Raw genomic sequence first — 17,792 nt, 5'->3', positions numbered from 1 at the left:
CCACACCTCCAGAACTATTATTTGTTACATCCTTTCCCAACCGATTATCCTCCAAATGTGCTGAACTGCAATTCCCATTGTCTTTCTCCCATCATAACATTGATAGGCAACTTTAGAGTTCCTGATCTCCCTTCTGAAGTTTCTTCATCTTAAAAATGGCCTTACCCTAGGGTTGCCATTCATCAGGACCTCCAAACCGGGACAAATGTAGGACAAAATGTTCAAATGTAGGACACATTTTTTTGTGTCCTACATTTGAATAGGAGCCTCCGAGGCTTTCCCTCTGGGCCTGGGCCCCGCCCTCGGTGGGGGCGGAGCCCAGGCGGGGAGGGACTCATCCCCTTCAGGGAGGCTTTCCCTATGGGCCTGGGCCCCGCCCTCGGTGGGGGCGGAGCCCAAGCGTAGAGGGACTCCTCCCCTTCAGGGAGGCTTTCCCTGCAGGCCTGGGCCCCGCCCTCAGCGGGGGCGGAGCCCAAGCAGAGAAGGCCTCCTCCCTTTCAGGGAGGCTTTCCCTGTGGGCCTGGGCCCCGCCCTCGTCGGGGGTGGAGCCCAAGCGGAGAGGGACTACTCCCTTTCAGGGAGGCTTTCCCTATGGGCCTGGGCCCCGCCCTCGGCAGGGGCGGAGCCCAAGCGGAGAAGGCCTCCTCCCTTTCAGGAAGGCTTTCCCTGTGGGCCTGGGCCCCGCCCTTGGCAGGGGCGGAGCCCAGGCAGAGAGGGACTCCTCCCCTTCAGGGAGGCTTTCCCTCTGGGCCTGGGCCCCGCCCTCAGTGGGGGCGGAGCCCAAGCAGAGAGGGACTCCTCCCCTTCAGGGAGGCTTTCCCTTTGGGCCTGGGCCCCGCCCTCGGCGGGGGCGGAACTCAGGCAGAGAGGGACTCCTCCCCTTCAGGGAGGCTTTCCCTCTGGGCCTGGGCCCCGCCCTTGGCGGGGGCGGAGCCCAGGCGGAGAGGGACTCCTCCCCTTCAGGGAGGCTTTCCCTGCAAGCCTGGGCCCAAGCGGCAAGGGAAAGCCTCCCTCAGCTTGCTATATCTCGCCCGGGAGCAGGGGCAATCCCGGCGGCGGGGCCAAACCGGGCCGTGACCGTGCGGCCCCGCCCCAAACCGGGAAAGTCCCGCCCCCAGGCGGGATATGGCAAGCCTACCTTACCCTGACTAAGAAAGAGTTGCCCCTATCACTCAAGCTGAGAAAATGTATCATTGAAACAGAAGATGTTGGGGGCAGAGATATGTATTAAATGTGCAAATGCTAATTATTATATACTATAACGTAAATAAGAGTACAATGATGATGATTGGAACTAGGGATTAATTCCTACTACTCAATTATAGCACTTTTGCTCCACTTTAGCTGTCACAGTTCTGTCCTATGGAATCCTGGTATTGGCAGTTTAGAGAGGGGTATCTAGAATTCTCAGCCAGCACTGTGGTGTCCCCACCCCTGGTGTCACCAGACATGGGGGGAGCTGCCAGGGGAGAAGCAGCAGCCAAAAGGGAGAACACGGCCCATGAAGGCAGAGGTCTCCCTATCCTTCACTGTGGTTGTGGACATCTCCTCATGAAAAGGCCTCCTCCATGGCAGCGAAGACGGGAGGGGCACAGTGGGAGAAGGGCCTGACCAGGCATCACCCCTGGAGTGTTACTTGGTGTGGACAAAACCCCAACACCCCTAATGACACCACTGAACCAGAGAGATCCAGTGCCCCATCAGACTACAAACCCCAGAGTTCCTTAGATGGAACCATGGAGGTTAAAGTGGAATAACTTCCAGTGCTATAACTGTGTAGTGTGAATGGGCCCCAGGTGATCTGAATGCTCCCCTAGTATATTATCTAAATGCTGTTGATGGACATCTGCAAGGTCTCCACTCTTATACAGTATTTATCTTTAAGCTAAATGTAAGCTGGAGCACCCATCAGCTAAAAGAGGACTTCAAACAAAGGACTGTCCTTTCATACACATCTGCCCTAGATCAAGTCCCTAAGAGTCTCCAATGCCCAATTTGCTTTAATGAGTTTTGCTGCTCTCATAAATACAACTGAAAGCAAACAAAGCAATCCACTGCAATGTGAATACAGTATATAAAGAAGCATAAACACAATGCAGGTCCTTCATGGGGAATGTGTACAGATCACATTTATAAAATCTCTGCTTCCTCTGTCCTGCTCTTTGCACCATCCTAAAGCCTTTAAGAGGGCTCTCATGTGTCACACATAATCATAGAATCATAGAATCGTAGAATCGTAGAGTTGGAAGAGACCACTAGGGCCATCCAGTCCAACCCCCTGCCATGCAGGAAATCCAAATCAAAGCATTCCCGACAGATGGCCATCCAGCCTCTGTTTATCACCTTCCGAGGAAGTGCATTCCACTGTCGAACAGCCCTTACTCCTTAATCCTAATACAAATCCATGGAATGAACACTCACCAACTTCCTGCCCACTCTTGATCTAATGTAAATAAACACAATGGGGATTCATGTGTGTTGCAAATGCTAAGACAGCATTTTAGAAGAAGCTAAATTTGTCACAGTCTGATTCAAATACCTAGGTATGTTAGAACTGACTGGACTTTGGGACTTTCTGTAGAATCATTATGGCTCAAGTAGCAATACTTATGAACACAAAAAAATGTGTTTCAATTAAAGGACTATGCCTGAACTATGTCTATGAATACTTCTGTACCCTCTCTTGTGTATCTAACATCTCTAACATCTGCATCCCCTCTAACTATGGCTTGAAAGCAGTTCTGACTCATGAAATGTTACTATGGCCCTCTCCAGACAGGCTTTGTAGCACGTAACAAATATGTGCTCGGGTTGCCTCGAGGCATCTCTTACAGATGCCCCTCATCCCTAGCATGTATTCCATACGTAAAAATGGTGGTGCCCTGTACACATGGGGGGCCGTCATTTTGATGTGACGTCTTTGTGCCGCGTCAGGCCGCTTGTGGCAGCCTAACCGTGGCTCAGGAAGGAACTCCGAAATGGAGCTCCTTCCCGGAGGGCGCCTCGTTCCGGCGGCAACTAGATTGCCGCGGGAACGGCGCTGGGGTAAAGGGACCAACGGCCCTTTTCTCCCCTGGCTGCAGCTCCCGGGGTGTCCTGGGGCATGAAGCCCCAAGGACACCCCTTTTTGGGACCAGGAAGAAGTGGCATTTTGCCGCTTCTCCCTGTGAAGGTCTCTGCCCTCCCCCCTTCACCTTGACACTGGCTCTTTAGACCCTGCTCCCACCTAATTTATGTGAAGGGCCCCAAGATACTCTCCTATGATGGCCCCACACCCCTGCGTTTCTAAAGATCAGTAGCGTGGTTTGATTTCAAAACACAGGCCAAGTGGATATTCAAATAAGAATAAAAATTTATTTTAAAACAGAATGGGAAAAAGTAACTTGGACATGAAGTTGTTACTGTTTCTTTCTTAGTTACATATATACAGGTTTGTTTTTAAATCTCAATTAATAACTCAGCCACACAGACTATAATATCCCTCAGGAAATTATGTAACGAAAACCCCTCTTTCAGAGTCTGACTACACTGAGTCTTTCTTCTCTAGACGCCCAAACTAATACTGTCCCTCTCTGGACCTATCAGACCCTTTCTTGGTCTATGATCAACACCCCACTCTAACAAAATGCTGTTCCCTCAGGAAATTCTGGAACACAGTCCTCTCTTGGACTCTACTGTTCCCCAACTGAACACCAGCTTCCTCCCTTAAGATTCCAAACCCTAACTGACTAAAACCAACTGCCAAGCGGAATCTTCAAACTCCTCAGCCAGCACTTGATTGGCTTAGGGTCTCTGGCTTCTGACTGGCTGGTTTGTGAGTCAGTTCATCACACTCCCTGGTCCTGAAAAGCGCCGTATTGGGGCCTTTGGGCTGCCGCTGTGGCTGCCCTGGCCCCAATACGTTGCGCAAATGGGCGGCTGCAGGCCACCCCAAAGGGGCTGTATGTATCCCGCCTACATGTAAGTATGACACGGTTCATAGAAGGTGTATCCACACTGCAGAATTAAAGCAGTTTGACACCACTTAGACTCTATCCTAGTCCTAGTCCAACATGTCAAGCAAGTTGTCCTTAAGTAACCAAAATGGGAGCCATTCTGCAGGTGCAGGTTAGACGTACAAGAGCCACATACACAATGAAAAAAACAAAAACCTTCCAGGGGTAATCCTGAAAAACAGTGTTAGAAAATATCCTTTATTTAATATTACCTTTAGAAGAAGTGGGTATTTGCAAATCCTCTGGATTGGGGTTAGAAGATAGCCCTCAAGTGGAATGTCTGTCGTCTTTCTGCCTCCCAAAAGCATGCAGCTCTGTTATACAGAAAAACACACATCGCACTCTTGAATAAAAGTTCCTGGAAACAACATGTTTATAAATGGTATTTTACAGGTCCATATACAGTGAGTCCTATACAAGTTATGAATTCAGAAAACAATAATCCATTCAAAGCTTGGAGGAGACAGGCTTCTTATTTGATGGAGAAGGGGGATCTACACTTTAAATGAAAAAGTGAGTGTGAAGATGGCAGCCAAACCTTCCTCAAGGTACAACACTGCATCCCATAGCTTTAAAGAATTTTTGCCATACCTCTCCCCCATGCAGCAAGCTGGAAAATTTAGTGGGGCAAAGGATGAAAAAGTATCTGTACCAAAAGATTCTGATGCCATGTTTCTCCTGGCCCACCAACATACATAATGTACCCTTTACCCTTCAGCCTAAAGAAAGACCTATTTTTAAATCAAAGAGACATTGTGTCCAGAGCTTAGAAAAATTACATTTTGTGCTATAATTCCCAGAATCAGTGATGGTTGGCTGAGAAATTCTGGGAATTGTAGTCCAAGTGTAATTTTTCCAAGCTCTGCATTCTGTCCAATTGTCGTCCAAAAATTAATGTTTTCCAAGTTCTGCAGTCTGTCCAATGTAGACAAAATAATGCAGACTTTAATCCATTTTCCCTCTATGTAAGGCTTTGAAAAGGTTTTTTGGCCAAGGAACTATAAATTCCAGAACATTAACCAGCGGGGCTCCTATTGAGGTAGTGTGGGGCAGGGGGAGATATGGTGGTAGGAGAGTGGATTCACGTTACAGGGGAAGGCGAGATAGATGCTTAATATCTATCTCTCCTTCCAGCCACTCTCCTAACCGAAGAGATCTGAGGGTCAATCCAACCGTACCACAAACCCTGTCTCTGCTCCTGTGCAATGCCAGGTCCATTAAAAACAAGACCCACATTGTACACGACCTGCTGGAGGATAACAACTGCGACCTGGTTTGCATTACTGACTGGCTTGGGCCTGAAGGGGAAGCTGTGTGGGCTCAGGCCCTCCCTGCCGGGTACTCAGATAAGGACCAGTCCAGGTTAGGTGGGCGGGGGGGGGGGGGGTGTTGCCTTGATCCATAAGACCACCATTTCCTTAGCCAGGAACCATGTCCGGCAGACTACTTATATCGAGTGTATTTACCTGACCCTGAAGGCTAGAGACAGTCTGGGGATTCTGTTGGTTTATCGGCCACCCCATGCGCTAACAGACTCCCTGGCCGAGCTGACACAGCTGGTCTCGGAGCTGATATTGGAGTCCTCCAGGCTTCTTGTCCTGGGGGACCTCAATGTCCCCTTCGCGACCAGCCAAAGTCCAACAGGTGCGGCTTGGGAGTTCATGGATACCATGGCTGCCATGGGCCTGTCTCAATTAGTCACAGGGCCAACGCATTCTGCTGGTAATACGCTCGATATGGTTTTCTGCACGGACATGGAAAGTCCGTGGGCGGAGGTTACTAATATCTCCGCCTTGTCATGGACGGACCATTTCCTGGTAGAGGCGAAGATCAAGGTATCTACCCAACTCCCCCCCGGGGGTGGCGGACCTATTAGAATGGTCCACCCTCGAAGGCTGATGGAACCCATAAGGTTCCAAGAAGCCCTAGAGGGGTATATGGTTGGATGTGACAGCGATTCTGTTGATGCCCTGACAAACCCCTGGGACATTGATCTCTCCAGGGCTATACACAGTATCGCTCCCAAGCGTCCTCTCAGGCCTGCTTCCAAAAATAAGCCCTGGTATACGGAAGATCTTCAGGCAAGGAAGCGGGTTCTGTGACGACTAGAGCGCAAATGGCGGAGACACCAGCGCTTAGCCTACAAGGCTCTCCTAACTTCCCTATTGGAGGACTATGGAGAGGCGATAGACGCAGCAAAGAACTCGTTCTATGCTGCGCGTATCACGTCTGCGGAGTCGCGTCTAGCAGAGCTGTTCAGAGTAGTGAGGGAACTTACGCAACTTCCCTCCTCCCTGAACCCTATTTTGGAACCATCTAAGGCCTGCTGCGACCAATTTAACAACTTCTTCGCGGATAAAACCTCTCGGATAAGGGCTGATCTCGATGCCATTGTTGGGTCAGAAACCAGTGTAGAGGTCTCCAGAGCTTCCGTGGACTCAATTAGACTGGATCACTTTGAGTCTGTAAGTACCGAGGATGTGGACAAGATCCTTAGAAGTGTTAGGAAGACAACCTGCTCTCTCGATCCCTGTCCCTCATGGCTAGCGGCTCAGGGGGGATCGGTGGTAACTACCTTGTTACGCCGAATAATAAACACATCATTCAGGGATGGGCAATTTCCATCTAATTTGAAAACGGCTATTGTAAAACCATTGTTAAAGAAGCCCTCCCTTGACCCCCTGATGCATAATAATTATCAGCCAGTATCACTATTGCCATTTCTAGGGAAAGTGATCAAGAGGGTGGTTGCCATCCAGCTTCAATCGATCTTGGATGAAACTGATTTTCTAGACCCATTTCAAACCGGCTTCCGGGCGGGCTATGGGATTGAGACTGCCATGGTCGCCCTGGTCGATGATCTCCGTCTGGGCATGGACAGGGGTAGCGTGTCCCTGTTAGTGCTCTTAGACATCTCAGCGGCTTTCGACACCATTGACCATGGTATCCTTCTGGGACGCCTGAGAGAGTTGGGAATTGGTGGCACTGCGCTCCAGCGGTTCCGTTCCTACCTCTCGGGTCGGTCCCAGATGCTGCAGCTGGGGGACATGTGCTCCGATAGGAGGGCACTTACATCTGGTGTCCCTCAGGGAGCCATTCTGTCCCCCATGCTATTCAACATTTACATGAAACCGCTGGGTGAGATCATCCGGAGACACGGGGCGCGGTGTTATCAGTACGCTGATGACACCCAGATAGTCTTCTCTGTGCCTCCGGCTGTTGCAGTGACCAGGGATGGCATCTCTCCTCTGGATGCCTGTCTGGAGTCGGTAATGGGCTGGATGAGGGAAAACAGACTCAGTTTGAATCCAGAGAAAACGGAAGTGCTCGCGATAGGTTCTCCTGGCCCGGGAATGGTTGTTTGTCCACCTGTCCTAAACGCTCCCCATGAAGGACTCATTTCGCAGTCTGGGGGTGCTTCTGGACTCGTCGCTCCATCTTACATCTCAGGTGGATGCAACGGTCAGGAGCACTTGTTATCAGCTTAGGCTGATACGCCAGCTGCAACCCTACCTGGGCCAGGGAGACCTTGAAACGGTAGTACATGCTCTGGTAACCTCTCGTTTGGATTTCTGTAATGCGCTCTACATGGGGCAACCCTTGTTCCATACTCGGAAGCTTCAGTTAGTTCAAAACATGGCAGCAAGACTGGTCACTGGCTCTTCCAGGACCAGTCACATAACACCAATTCTGAAAGATCTCCATTGGCTGCCTATTCGCTTCCGGGCACAATACAAGGTGTTGGTTATTACCTATAAAGCCCTATATGGCTTGGGCCCAGGGTACTTGGAGGACAGCCTCTCCCTATACATTCCGCCCCGCACACTCAGATCTGCTGGGAAGCAATTGTTACGTGTCCCAGAGGCAAGGTATTCTACCACCATTCAGAGGGCCTTTTCTATCTCGGGCCCCATCCTCTGGAACTCGCTTCCGAACGAGCTCCGCTCAGCCACCTCCCTGGAACACTTCAAAAAGGGGCTTAAAACTTTTTTGTTCCAGCAGGCTTACCCCTAACATTCCATGTTGCCCCCTTCTCTCTCCTCATTGTTCTTGTAATCTTGTGCTAGCTGGAAAAATTTTTAACTGGATGTTAACTGTTGTAAGATATTGTGAGATTTTGTATTTTTTGTATTTTAATTTTTTGTATACTGATTGTATCGTGTTTTTGGCTGTTGTGACCCGCTTTGATCCCAGGAAAGGCGGGCTAAAAATAAAGCTTTTATTATTTATTATTATTATTTTAATTCAAAAAAGTAATTTTTCCACTTGACATTCTGTCCTGTGTGGATATTATAGTCAAGTAATACAAGAAACTCAAAGTCTAACTTATATGTCACATAAGAGAAATGGCCTAGCAAACCAATCCTAAACAAGACTATTCAGAAATAATTCCCAATGAATACTTTAGATGCATTCCTTAGCAAGTACAATTGGCCCGTCATATCCACAGATTCTTTATCCATAGATTCAAATATCCATGGCTTGAAAATGGGCCCACTGAATATCACAACTGATGTCTTGTCAAGTTCTCAGCCTCTCAGGTTTTACTTCTTTGGGGTTCCTATGAGATATTTCTTCCAAAGCTATGTCTGACACAGCTGCCCAGGACTGCTTAGGTGTTTGGTAGCAGGAACAACTTTCAATTTTTTTTTAATGTTCTTACCAGACACAAATAATAAATTTTCTCTATAGACATGCAGACTCCTTTGATGCACTGGCAGTGCTGGCTGCTACCTGCCAAGAAGTCACAATCCAATTTTCCAGGGCCCTTGTGTGAATCATAAACCATTCTTATTCCCCTGTTGTTTTCTTTTACTCTCATGTTGGCCTTTGAATTCCTTACTTAAATCGGTTTTCCCACATTTTCCAAGACAGGGTTTCTGCTTCAGTCACACAGACAGCATTCCAGCCAAATCCACTCGCACAAGAACCTCTTTATTCTTTAATCTGACCTCATTATGATGGTGACATTATTATGTCAAGCAGGATGGAGGGGGGGAAAGAGGAAAAGGAGAATGATGTAACCAACTCCAAAACACAGACTGCCCCATGACTGTCTTGACTAAGAACTATTTTAAAATCTCTTTGAGACTAAAAAAATGACACCACAGTCTATAGATCTTCCTGTTCAGTAGAATGCTGAGGTGTGTCAAAGCTGACCATTTAAACCACTTAAAATACAATTGTTATTTCCAACTAAGGCTGCATCAACACTGCAGAAATAATCCAGTTTGACACCACTTTAAGTGCCATAGCTTAATGATATGGAATTCTGGGATTTGCAGTTTGTTGTGACACCAAAGTTCTCTGACAGAGAAAGCTAAATATGTCACAAAACTACAAATCCCACAATTCCAGTGAGCCATGGCACTTAAAGCGGTGTCATACTGCATTATTTCTGTAGCCTTAAGAGTTGGGTATACAGTATAAAATCTTTACCTGTGTGCTCCTGAAAGAAGGTATTATCAATTTCCCCTTCCTCTTCTCTGCTCAGTTACACCAAACAGAGCATGCACAGTAAATGTCAACTGTTATGTAATATTGTAACCTATTTAATTATACGTGTGGATGCTGAATGAAGTGTTTTCCCTTAGAAAGGTCCAGAACTGGGACTGTCAGCAGGGATTAAGGGCTGCTCTTGAGGGAAACAGAAGTGATCTGCTTTTAAATACTGCAGAACCATTCAAGAGGACCACAGAAGACATCAACATTGGCAAGAACTGTGAGGTTTGTTCGTCTCAAGGACTTGTGCTTTGAATTTTATTTATGTCCAAGTATGAATTACATTGTTGAATGCAGCCACTTGATTCCTGAAGATGCAATACAGTCGTCCCTCCTAATTCACGGATTATGCACAGAGGGATAACCTAACTATCAGCTTGAATACGTGCAAGCCTCCATTTTTGCATGACGGTCCAGAACAGATCCCCCACGTAAACAGAGGGCCAACAGTAATATTAAAAAAATAATTTACATGAAACACACAAAGAAAATAAATAAATAGCTGATAATGTTAGGAATTATTTGTTGTTGTTTATGTTCATATAGAGGGGAAGTGCAAAGTCAGCCATGAATGGGAGGTCCACTGTTCATTTGAGTGAATCCTCCATAACTATCAGTGAATCATGGGTTACATAAGAAAAGTCCAAGGTTCAACTCCAACATTTCCCAACAGAGGAAGGAAAGTGTTTCTCATCTTCTGGAGAAATATTGTCATGCTAGGCAATATAGATAAAGGGTGGGTACTGTGTCGCCTACTGTTCAACCCCAGATTTGATTCACTTGAAGATCCTAGAATTCCTGAATATAGTCCATGCTAGCTAGGACTGACAGGAGGTACAGTTCACTAAGATATAGAGGGGTTTATAACCAGTGAGTGATCCACCCTAACTCATCACTTTTAGGCCCCTCAAACTGCCATAGCTCTAAGAAAAAAAGGAAAGGTGGCAGTGGAACTTTCCACTAGCCAAACAAGAGTGTTTTAATAAACAACACCCAGACAAAAAGGAGGTCTCCTATATCCTATGCTCTGTGGGACACCCTCCATGAGCATAGCATTCCTTCCTTAAATAATTTTAACTATAATTTATTCAGTCCTACACACTTCAGACACCCTCCTTGCCAAGGGCACTGGCAAAGCAAAACAAAACTATATTTGCTGTGTGCTCTCTTGAAAAGTAATTCAAAACGTTTGTTTTTTCCAGTGCACCTAACTAATTGTGATTCAGATGCTTTGGGATAAGTACCTTACATACTCGACTATAGGTCAGCCTCACGTATAAGCTGAGGGCAGGTTTGAGGGCCAAAATTTTGAATTTTGATATGACTCGTAGATAAGTCAAGGGTAAAACTTAGGGACATAGAGCAAAGGATCTAAACAATGAAGCAAAGAAAAACAGTGCCAAAGAAATTAAAAATTCCAGCAGGCATAATTGTTTGTGTTCACCCTAAAAGCTGGATGGATGAGAGACTGAGGGAAAGCCAGTGCTTCCAGGACAGATTATACTCATGCCTTTCACCAGGCAACTGTTCTTTTTTTATATAGAAGAGTTAAAGTACAGTATTTGCACTAACGCATGGATAAGTCGACTCAGGTTTTTGGGGGGTCAATTTTGAAATAAAAATTTCTAGACTTATACATGAGTATATGCAGTACACCCACACTGTACGCAGGTGCACTATATGTGGCTTCAAGTTTAAGTTGAAGCCGCACGACAATTCAACAAATTACATGTGCACCCATGGTGCATGCACTGCACCACACTGTGAGCATACGCCCCATTGTTTGCAATGGGGCACAAACATATGTGGAATTCCCCTTACGCGGGGAGATCTGGAACAGATCCACCACATAAGAGATGGTCCCACTGTACTGTAAATGATTTTCTAGCATCTCTGATGTATGCTTTTCTACAGTTTTCTTTCATTTTAAACCAGCCAAAATGATATCAAGATTACTTTCAAACTGGAAAACAGGTATTGCGTAGTTGTTGCTGGCTTCACAAAGCAAATTGCTCAGTTGTTTGATGCCCAAATGTAGTCCATGAGAAAAGAGGCATTATGTGCATTTGATTCACCTCCCACCTGCCACAAAACTAAGCCTCCATTTTGAATGAAGCGTAATTTTGCTATTAGTTATACTTCACACATGGAGTTCTTTTATTCATGGCAATGAACATTTTGACATATGTGGGGCTATGACTCTATGCAGAAAAAAAATCCAAGTGATTTGGCTGTTCTATTGATCAGAAATGGGAAGTTGGTTTCTGAAAAAAAGGAACTGAAAAGGGGGTGGAGCGAAAGCACCACTATGGGAAGGAAGCAAAGAGAAGAGGAAACCTCAAAAAAGTGCACCACAAACAGTCCTCTTATTAAGGCACAAATTTCTTTACATCACAGCTTTCTTCTTAAGAGAAACCCGAACTAGTTTTGTCTATTTTCATTATTTATATCTGAATTTCCTTCAAGAGAATTTAAAGTGCCAGATATAAGATTCTTATCCCATCCTGCAACAGAGTCCAGCAGGAAACAGTATCTGCTTCTCCCCCACAAATGGGAGGATCTGTCCCCGCAGCTGTCATCTCCAAGAAGCAATTCAACAGCTTCTTCTAAAAGCCCTACCAATCTCCCAACTGTAGAAATACCACAAGAAAACAACTGTTTTGAGGAGGTTTCACATATCACAGTCACCTCTGAGTGAAAAATTCAGCAGGTTAGTTCCCGTGAGCCACCCAAATCTCTGCTCTGAGTGAGTCACCTCAGTGTGTTAGATCTGCTTGGAGGGCTCTCTATAGCAGCTGTCCATCCAGTCTCTCATTCTGAGGAAACTTCCTGGGAGTAAATGATGTGATGGGTGGAACTGCTGAAATGGCCACCCACTTACTCCCTTGCACTATAAGGATCCCCAGAGTAGCCACCCACCCTTACTCTAAGAGTTTGCTGTCAGAGGATGATCCAGTGAGGTAGGCTCTTCAAAGAAGTGCACCAACTGGGAAAAGACACCTGCACATGGGTGGTTTTTTGTGCAGAGATGGCCTCTAAGGACCTTCTGAGGAAGATCTTACAGACTGAGGCAACTGAGCTCTAGAAAGCTGTGTCAACGACTTCTTACAGTTGTTTTTTTTCTCCAGAAAGTAAACCCACATGATTTGTATAGTAGGAAGACAGCTAGCATGGAGATGGTGCACATGTGCTTCTGTTTCCAACTTAGAAGGCAAATCCTCTTGTACCACCACTGGGCAAGGGATAAATTGGGTTGCCTTTTGAACAACAACTGGATGGGACAGAATTAAAATTCCTCATCTGTACTATTAGCTTTCTGCTACAGAGTGTGGCATTCACGGTTGAATGTATGTGTTTTGTTTTTTAACAATGCAAAATATTACATATATGGCCAAAAGCTGTTAAGTGGCCCATCTGTGCTTACCAATAGGAATGCTCTCACAGGTGGAATCTTGTTCAGTTCCATCAAGAGTCTGAGTGCTTTTTCATGGTTGCTGCAATATTCCTCATATACAATGAACTTGTCTTTCTGCAGGAAGAAAGAGAGAAAAAGATTTGTGTCAATTAAGGGCTCCTAAATGATTTTATATATTTATTTATTTAGCATTTTATTTCAATTAATACAAACCACACATTCATCTGCAGTTCTGTTGTTTTCAATATAACAGTTCCCAATGTCAAAAAGATATGCCACTGTTCCATCGAAAGCTTGTCCCTTTGATGGTGGGAACAAATAAACAGAAACCAAAAAGGAATTACTTGCTGTATGTCTGCTGGGTTCACAAACACAAGCCTATACACAACCCTGCTTGTGCTTGTAATTGACATAAATATCTCAGAAACCCCCCAACACACACACACACACACCTCAATTATTCCTATTTATTAATGTCAAAGAACAGCTTTTTGTATTGTCTATGCCACAGTTCAAGTTGCACAGTAGATTTCTTTCCAATTGTATAAAGCTCAGGGCTGAAATAGATGGCCTGGTTGGGGCACTATGAAGCTGCCCCAACCAAGGACAACGAAGGCCATGGCAGCCGCACACCACTGCCCTAATCTGCTGTGCCACCAGCCAAAAAAAGGAACAGCTGAAAACCATTCCTTTTTCAGCCATGGAAAAGTGGCCTCTAGTGGCTCTTCCACAGCCCTGTTGTGGCTACCCGATATGTTGGGGGCTTATGTCATGTAACTGCTATGCCCCCAAGACGCCTGGAAGTCAGCCTGCATGTGGGCAGCCGGGAAGCTGGAAGCCAGCTTCCGAGCGGCTTCAGAGCACGCAGCATCAAAACACTGCAATCTGAAGCTGCCTGGATGGCGGCACAAAGGGGTGGTCTGTTTCTCCCCTCAGTCATGGTAATCCTACTGCAAAAGTTTTCTGCAAAATTCTACAAAATGTTTTCTAGAGTAACAGTAAACCCATTTCCATGGTAGAATCAATCAGACAAGGAATTATATATCGTTTGACTGAGATTTGCCAGATATCTAGCAATTCTGCTAGGAGTACAGTCATCCTTCCACATTTGCGGATTTGACTTTTGCAGATTTGAATATTCAGATTGTATTAGTATGTTCTCTCTAGGAATCTCTAGGTCCTTCAGTGGAACTCTATGGTCAACTTTAAACAAAAGTTGCACTGGAGGACCTAGAGATTCCTAGAGAGGTATTCTCTCAGGTAAAACCATAGTGTTTTTGTTATTTGCATTTTTTCCACATTCGTGGGGGTCCTGTGCCCCTAACCCTAGCTAATGTGGAGGGACCATTGTGTTTCAGCATGTTAAAAAAAACCCAGGAGGTTGCCCTAAGTACCAAATGCCTGTTGAACTCCTTATCATCTGACATCTTAAGTCTGATGCATATTTTCCTGATGCATAATGATTTTTAAACCACTTGATGTATAGCAAATGGTATATTATCAACTGCTTGAATTTTCAGGGCTTGTGGGAGTGAAGGTCAATTTCCTTTCAATATATGTCTCAAGAAAAGTAAGCCCATTTCAGTAGATAATTTATGTGGAACAAAAAGATCAGGTTTCTGTGAATAGATAATATACGGTGTCAGCCTCACTAACAGTGGTTTGTCTATGAGGGATGAGGGGATAACAAAACCAATAAAAATGCAAATCATAAAATTATTATAAAATTATAAAACCCTCCTGTTATAAATGGTAAAATTACAAAAAAAAAATACATTCCTATAAACTGAATAGCAGGAATGGGTACAGACATGAAGAAACCAACAAGGCCCAAAAGAAAACGAGCCATGAAACTATACAAATATGACAAAAGGCAAGAGCTTCATCATTGTTTTCAGCTATATCCAACCTATAAATCAAGAATGAGTAACCAGCAGCTGTTTCTGGACTCACAATGCTGGGGGATGCTGGGAGTTGCAGGTGAGCAATTTCAGGAGAGCCATATAATTTCCACCTCTGTTTTAAGTAGTGTATGGAAATCTTCAGATGCTCCTAGATATAATCCTCTTTAAAATATGTTAAGAGTGAAATGAAAGTGAATATTCTCTCACTGTGTGTTACTTGCAAAATCCAGTAAGTTAGCTTTTTCCAACTTTAAATTCTCACCTGTTGTTAAACTATAACCCTCATATTTTGACATACGGGCATACCAGCAGTTGGAAATTAATATGTATTGTAGTCCAACAACTCCTGGGGACTCAAACTTGGGAAAAGCTGTCCTTGGGCTTGATGCAAGAACCATCTGGCCTCTTGGTATGACCTAGCCATAGGCCATTATCTCTGACTGCCACACCCACCTCTGTTGAAATTATCTCTTGTATCCTCAGAGAAACTGAAACCGACAGGTGTGGTTTACAAGTTTGTGGGAAAGCACTAAATTTGATGTCAATGAAGTTAGAATCCAGCTTAATAGAGGCAGAATGTCTTGTGAAAATCAATCAGCAGAAAATTGCTTTAGCCTTAATGAAAACTACATTTGGTTCCACAAAAATTGATGTTTCAGATATATTGGACACAGCTAAGCCTTTTCACAAAAAAACTGGCCACTCCACCTAAAAGCTGGCAAAGTAATACAAATAATGCTTGCTTGTGGCATATGATCTGGGCATGCTGAGAAGTCGTTCTTTTTTGACTGCACGCATTGCAATGTACTATTTATTAGAAGAATCTTTTCTATTTGTAGATATATTTAAACTTCATTACTGCAGCTAAGAACTTAATTGATAGGAAATGTGTCTTGATCTGGTGTGGTCTTACACTAGCATAAAGACTCTTACACCAAAGCTGGAAAGACTACTAACAGTAATAATTTTAACAATTATATTATACTTACTATAATTATAATTACTATTATTATTATTTTATTAATTTATAATCTGCCTTTTCCCAAATACAGTACTGGGACTTAAGCTGACCAAATATCAAACACAATACAGATTAAAAGCATAAAATACATCAACAAATATAATTATTTTAAAATGCAATTTAAAGTATACAGAATTACTTAAAATTTTATTAAAATAACAGAATATAAAATCAACAAAACAGCACACAATTAAAGGCCCACTAAGGTCAATTCCCAAAAATCTGTCAAAATATGAAAGCTTGACTTGCTGACAGAAGGAAAGCATGGAAGGAGCCATCCTAGCCTCCTTAAGAATGAAGTTCCTGGGGCTGGGAGTATCCACCAAGAAGGTCCTCTCTCATGTTCCCACCAAATATAGGTGGGAAGAAAAAGGCCTCCCATGAAAATTTTATAGCTCAGCAGGCTCATACAGGGAGATATGGCCCTTCACATTCAGTGGTTTAGAAATCCTAACACTTTAGCCGTACACTAATGTGTATTCCACAGATGTCATGTAAAAAAATTGATAATATGGTCAGTGCATATTAATGTATATGTCTAACCTATGTTCATAATCTTTGTATTTCTTCCCTCCCTCTCTCCCAACTTCTTCTGTGTTTCCCCTTTCTTTCATTTAAAAGTTAAAATACAAAAGTGTGTTGTGTAAACACACAACAAGACCTGGCCTACATGAGAAATCAAGCCTCAAGACCCTTTGATGACACAAAACAGAACTGGCCTCAGAACAGAACTGGCCCCAGGCAAACAACAGGCAGCTTAAAACATCTGGATTGGCCCAGTCTGATATGACTACAGGCATGGAGCTTGGCTTTCTGCCTTAGCTTAGACAGCTCTAGCACATGATTCTGCTCAGCCTCCATATCCAGCAACAAAATACAGGCACTCTGCACAACACGTTTAGACTCAAGAAGAGATTTCCATGACTCTGACTTGGCCTTGACATTAATTTATCCATGGTCAGCTCCAGATTTGAAAGGGCCATGGGCAAAGCACCATTCCTCCATCAGTGAACCCTAGCTGGGATATCTGGAGGCTATGCCTTAAATCTCCAGAGCAATGCTATGCAAAGTGCACCAAGTAAGACTTAAATCAGACTTAAAGGGGGCATGCTGGGCTGTAACAGTAGATCCTGCAAGAGCGCTGGTTCACTGGAAGGCGTCTAAGGACACTAGGTGTTGGCACTAACACTGAATTTGGCAAGAAATACCTATCTAGTCCAGCCTTCCTTTCCCAACCTGATGGGACTATAGTTCCAATCAACATGGCCCAATGGCCATTGACAAATGACAGTTGTAGTTTAACTCATAGGGAAGGTCTCAGGTGAGGAAATACCAATCTAGTCTAACTTTCTCCTTTTTTTTTTTCTACAATGGAAATAGCTGTGTCCAGCATAAGGCTTTATTAACTCCTATAAGCTATATTATCTCTAAACCTGGAAGTTCCACCTGGGCATCATAGCAAAGCCCCACTAGAATAGAATTTTATATTCTGTTTTTAAAACCGGTGGTCATCAGAACCTCAGATGGAAAATTCCATACGTTAATTGTATATTGCCTGATTAAAAATGCAATGAACTGTGAACTCCCTTCTTGTTACTATATGACAAGAAGCCCTGCCTTCAAAGAGTGGCACAGAACTTAGCAAGCCAGACTAGTAACAGCCTAAAGGGATGCTTTCATTGTCTCTCAACATTTTTGCATATTTTTGCCTCTTTATTTATCATTAAATATATCTCCATGCAAACACAACAATAGAAGCAAACAGTCACAAAGAGAGGAAGGAAAGAAGCTGGAAAGCAGCTGGCTCATGGGCTCTATCTTTTGCTACACTACACATCTGGAATTGCAGCTGCTTCTCTTCCAAGCAATTTTGAGCAGAAGCTTGAAATGCCATAAAGACAAATGTTCCTGGTCACCAGATGCAGGAAATTCTGTGGCTGGGGATGTGATGAAAC

At 44.4% G+C, this 17,792-nt stretch overlaps 1 protein-coding gene and 1 long non-coding RNA gene across 4 annotated transcripts in view; one reads left to right on the top strand and one right to left on the bottom strand.

Moving 5' to 3' along the window:
- PREX1 (phosphatidylinositol-3,4,5-trisphosphate dependent Rac exchange factor 1) overlaps positions 1 to 17,792 on the bottom strand; it is a 288,057-nt gene that overhangs the window by 141,997 nt on the left and 128,268 nt on the right. For all 3 annotated transcript variants that reach the window (XM_089513873.1, XM_089513874.1, XM_089513875.1), the window contains 2 exons: positions 12,922 to 13,026; positions 4,208 to 4,309 (listed from right to left, as the gene is read on the bottom strand). In XM_089513873.1, the coding sequence (XP_089369999.1) occupies positions 4,208 to 4,309; positions 12,922 to 13,026 (207 nt within the window). The remainder of the gene's footprint in view (positions 1 to 4,207; positions 4,310 to 12,921; positions 13,027 to 17,792) is intronic.
- On the top strand, positions 3,738 to 16,868 carry LOC149315680 (uncharacterized). The gene is made up of 4 exons (XR_016280387.1): positions 3,738 to 3,960; positions 4,389 to 4,543; positions 9,590 to 9,722; positions 16,459 to 16,868. It is a non-coding gene; the product is annotated as an uncharacterized LOC149315680 (long non-coding RNA).

Source organism: Sceloporus occidentalis, unplaced genomic scaffold (genome assembly GCF_023333645.1).
Source record: "Sceloporus occidentalis isolate IW3139 unplaced genomic scaffold, rSceOcc1.0.p SCAF_3, whole genome shotgun sequence".
Taxonomy (NCBI): domain Eukaryota; kingdom Metazoa; phylum Chordata; class Lepidosauria; order Squamata; family Phrynosomatidae; genus Sceloporus; species Sceloporus occidentalis.
This window is presented reverse-complemented; position numbering and strand designations above follow the sequence as displayed.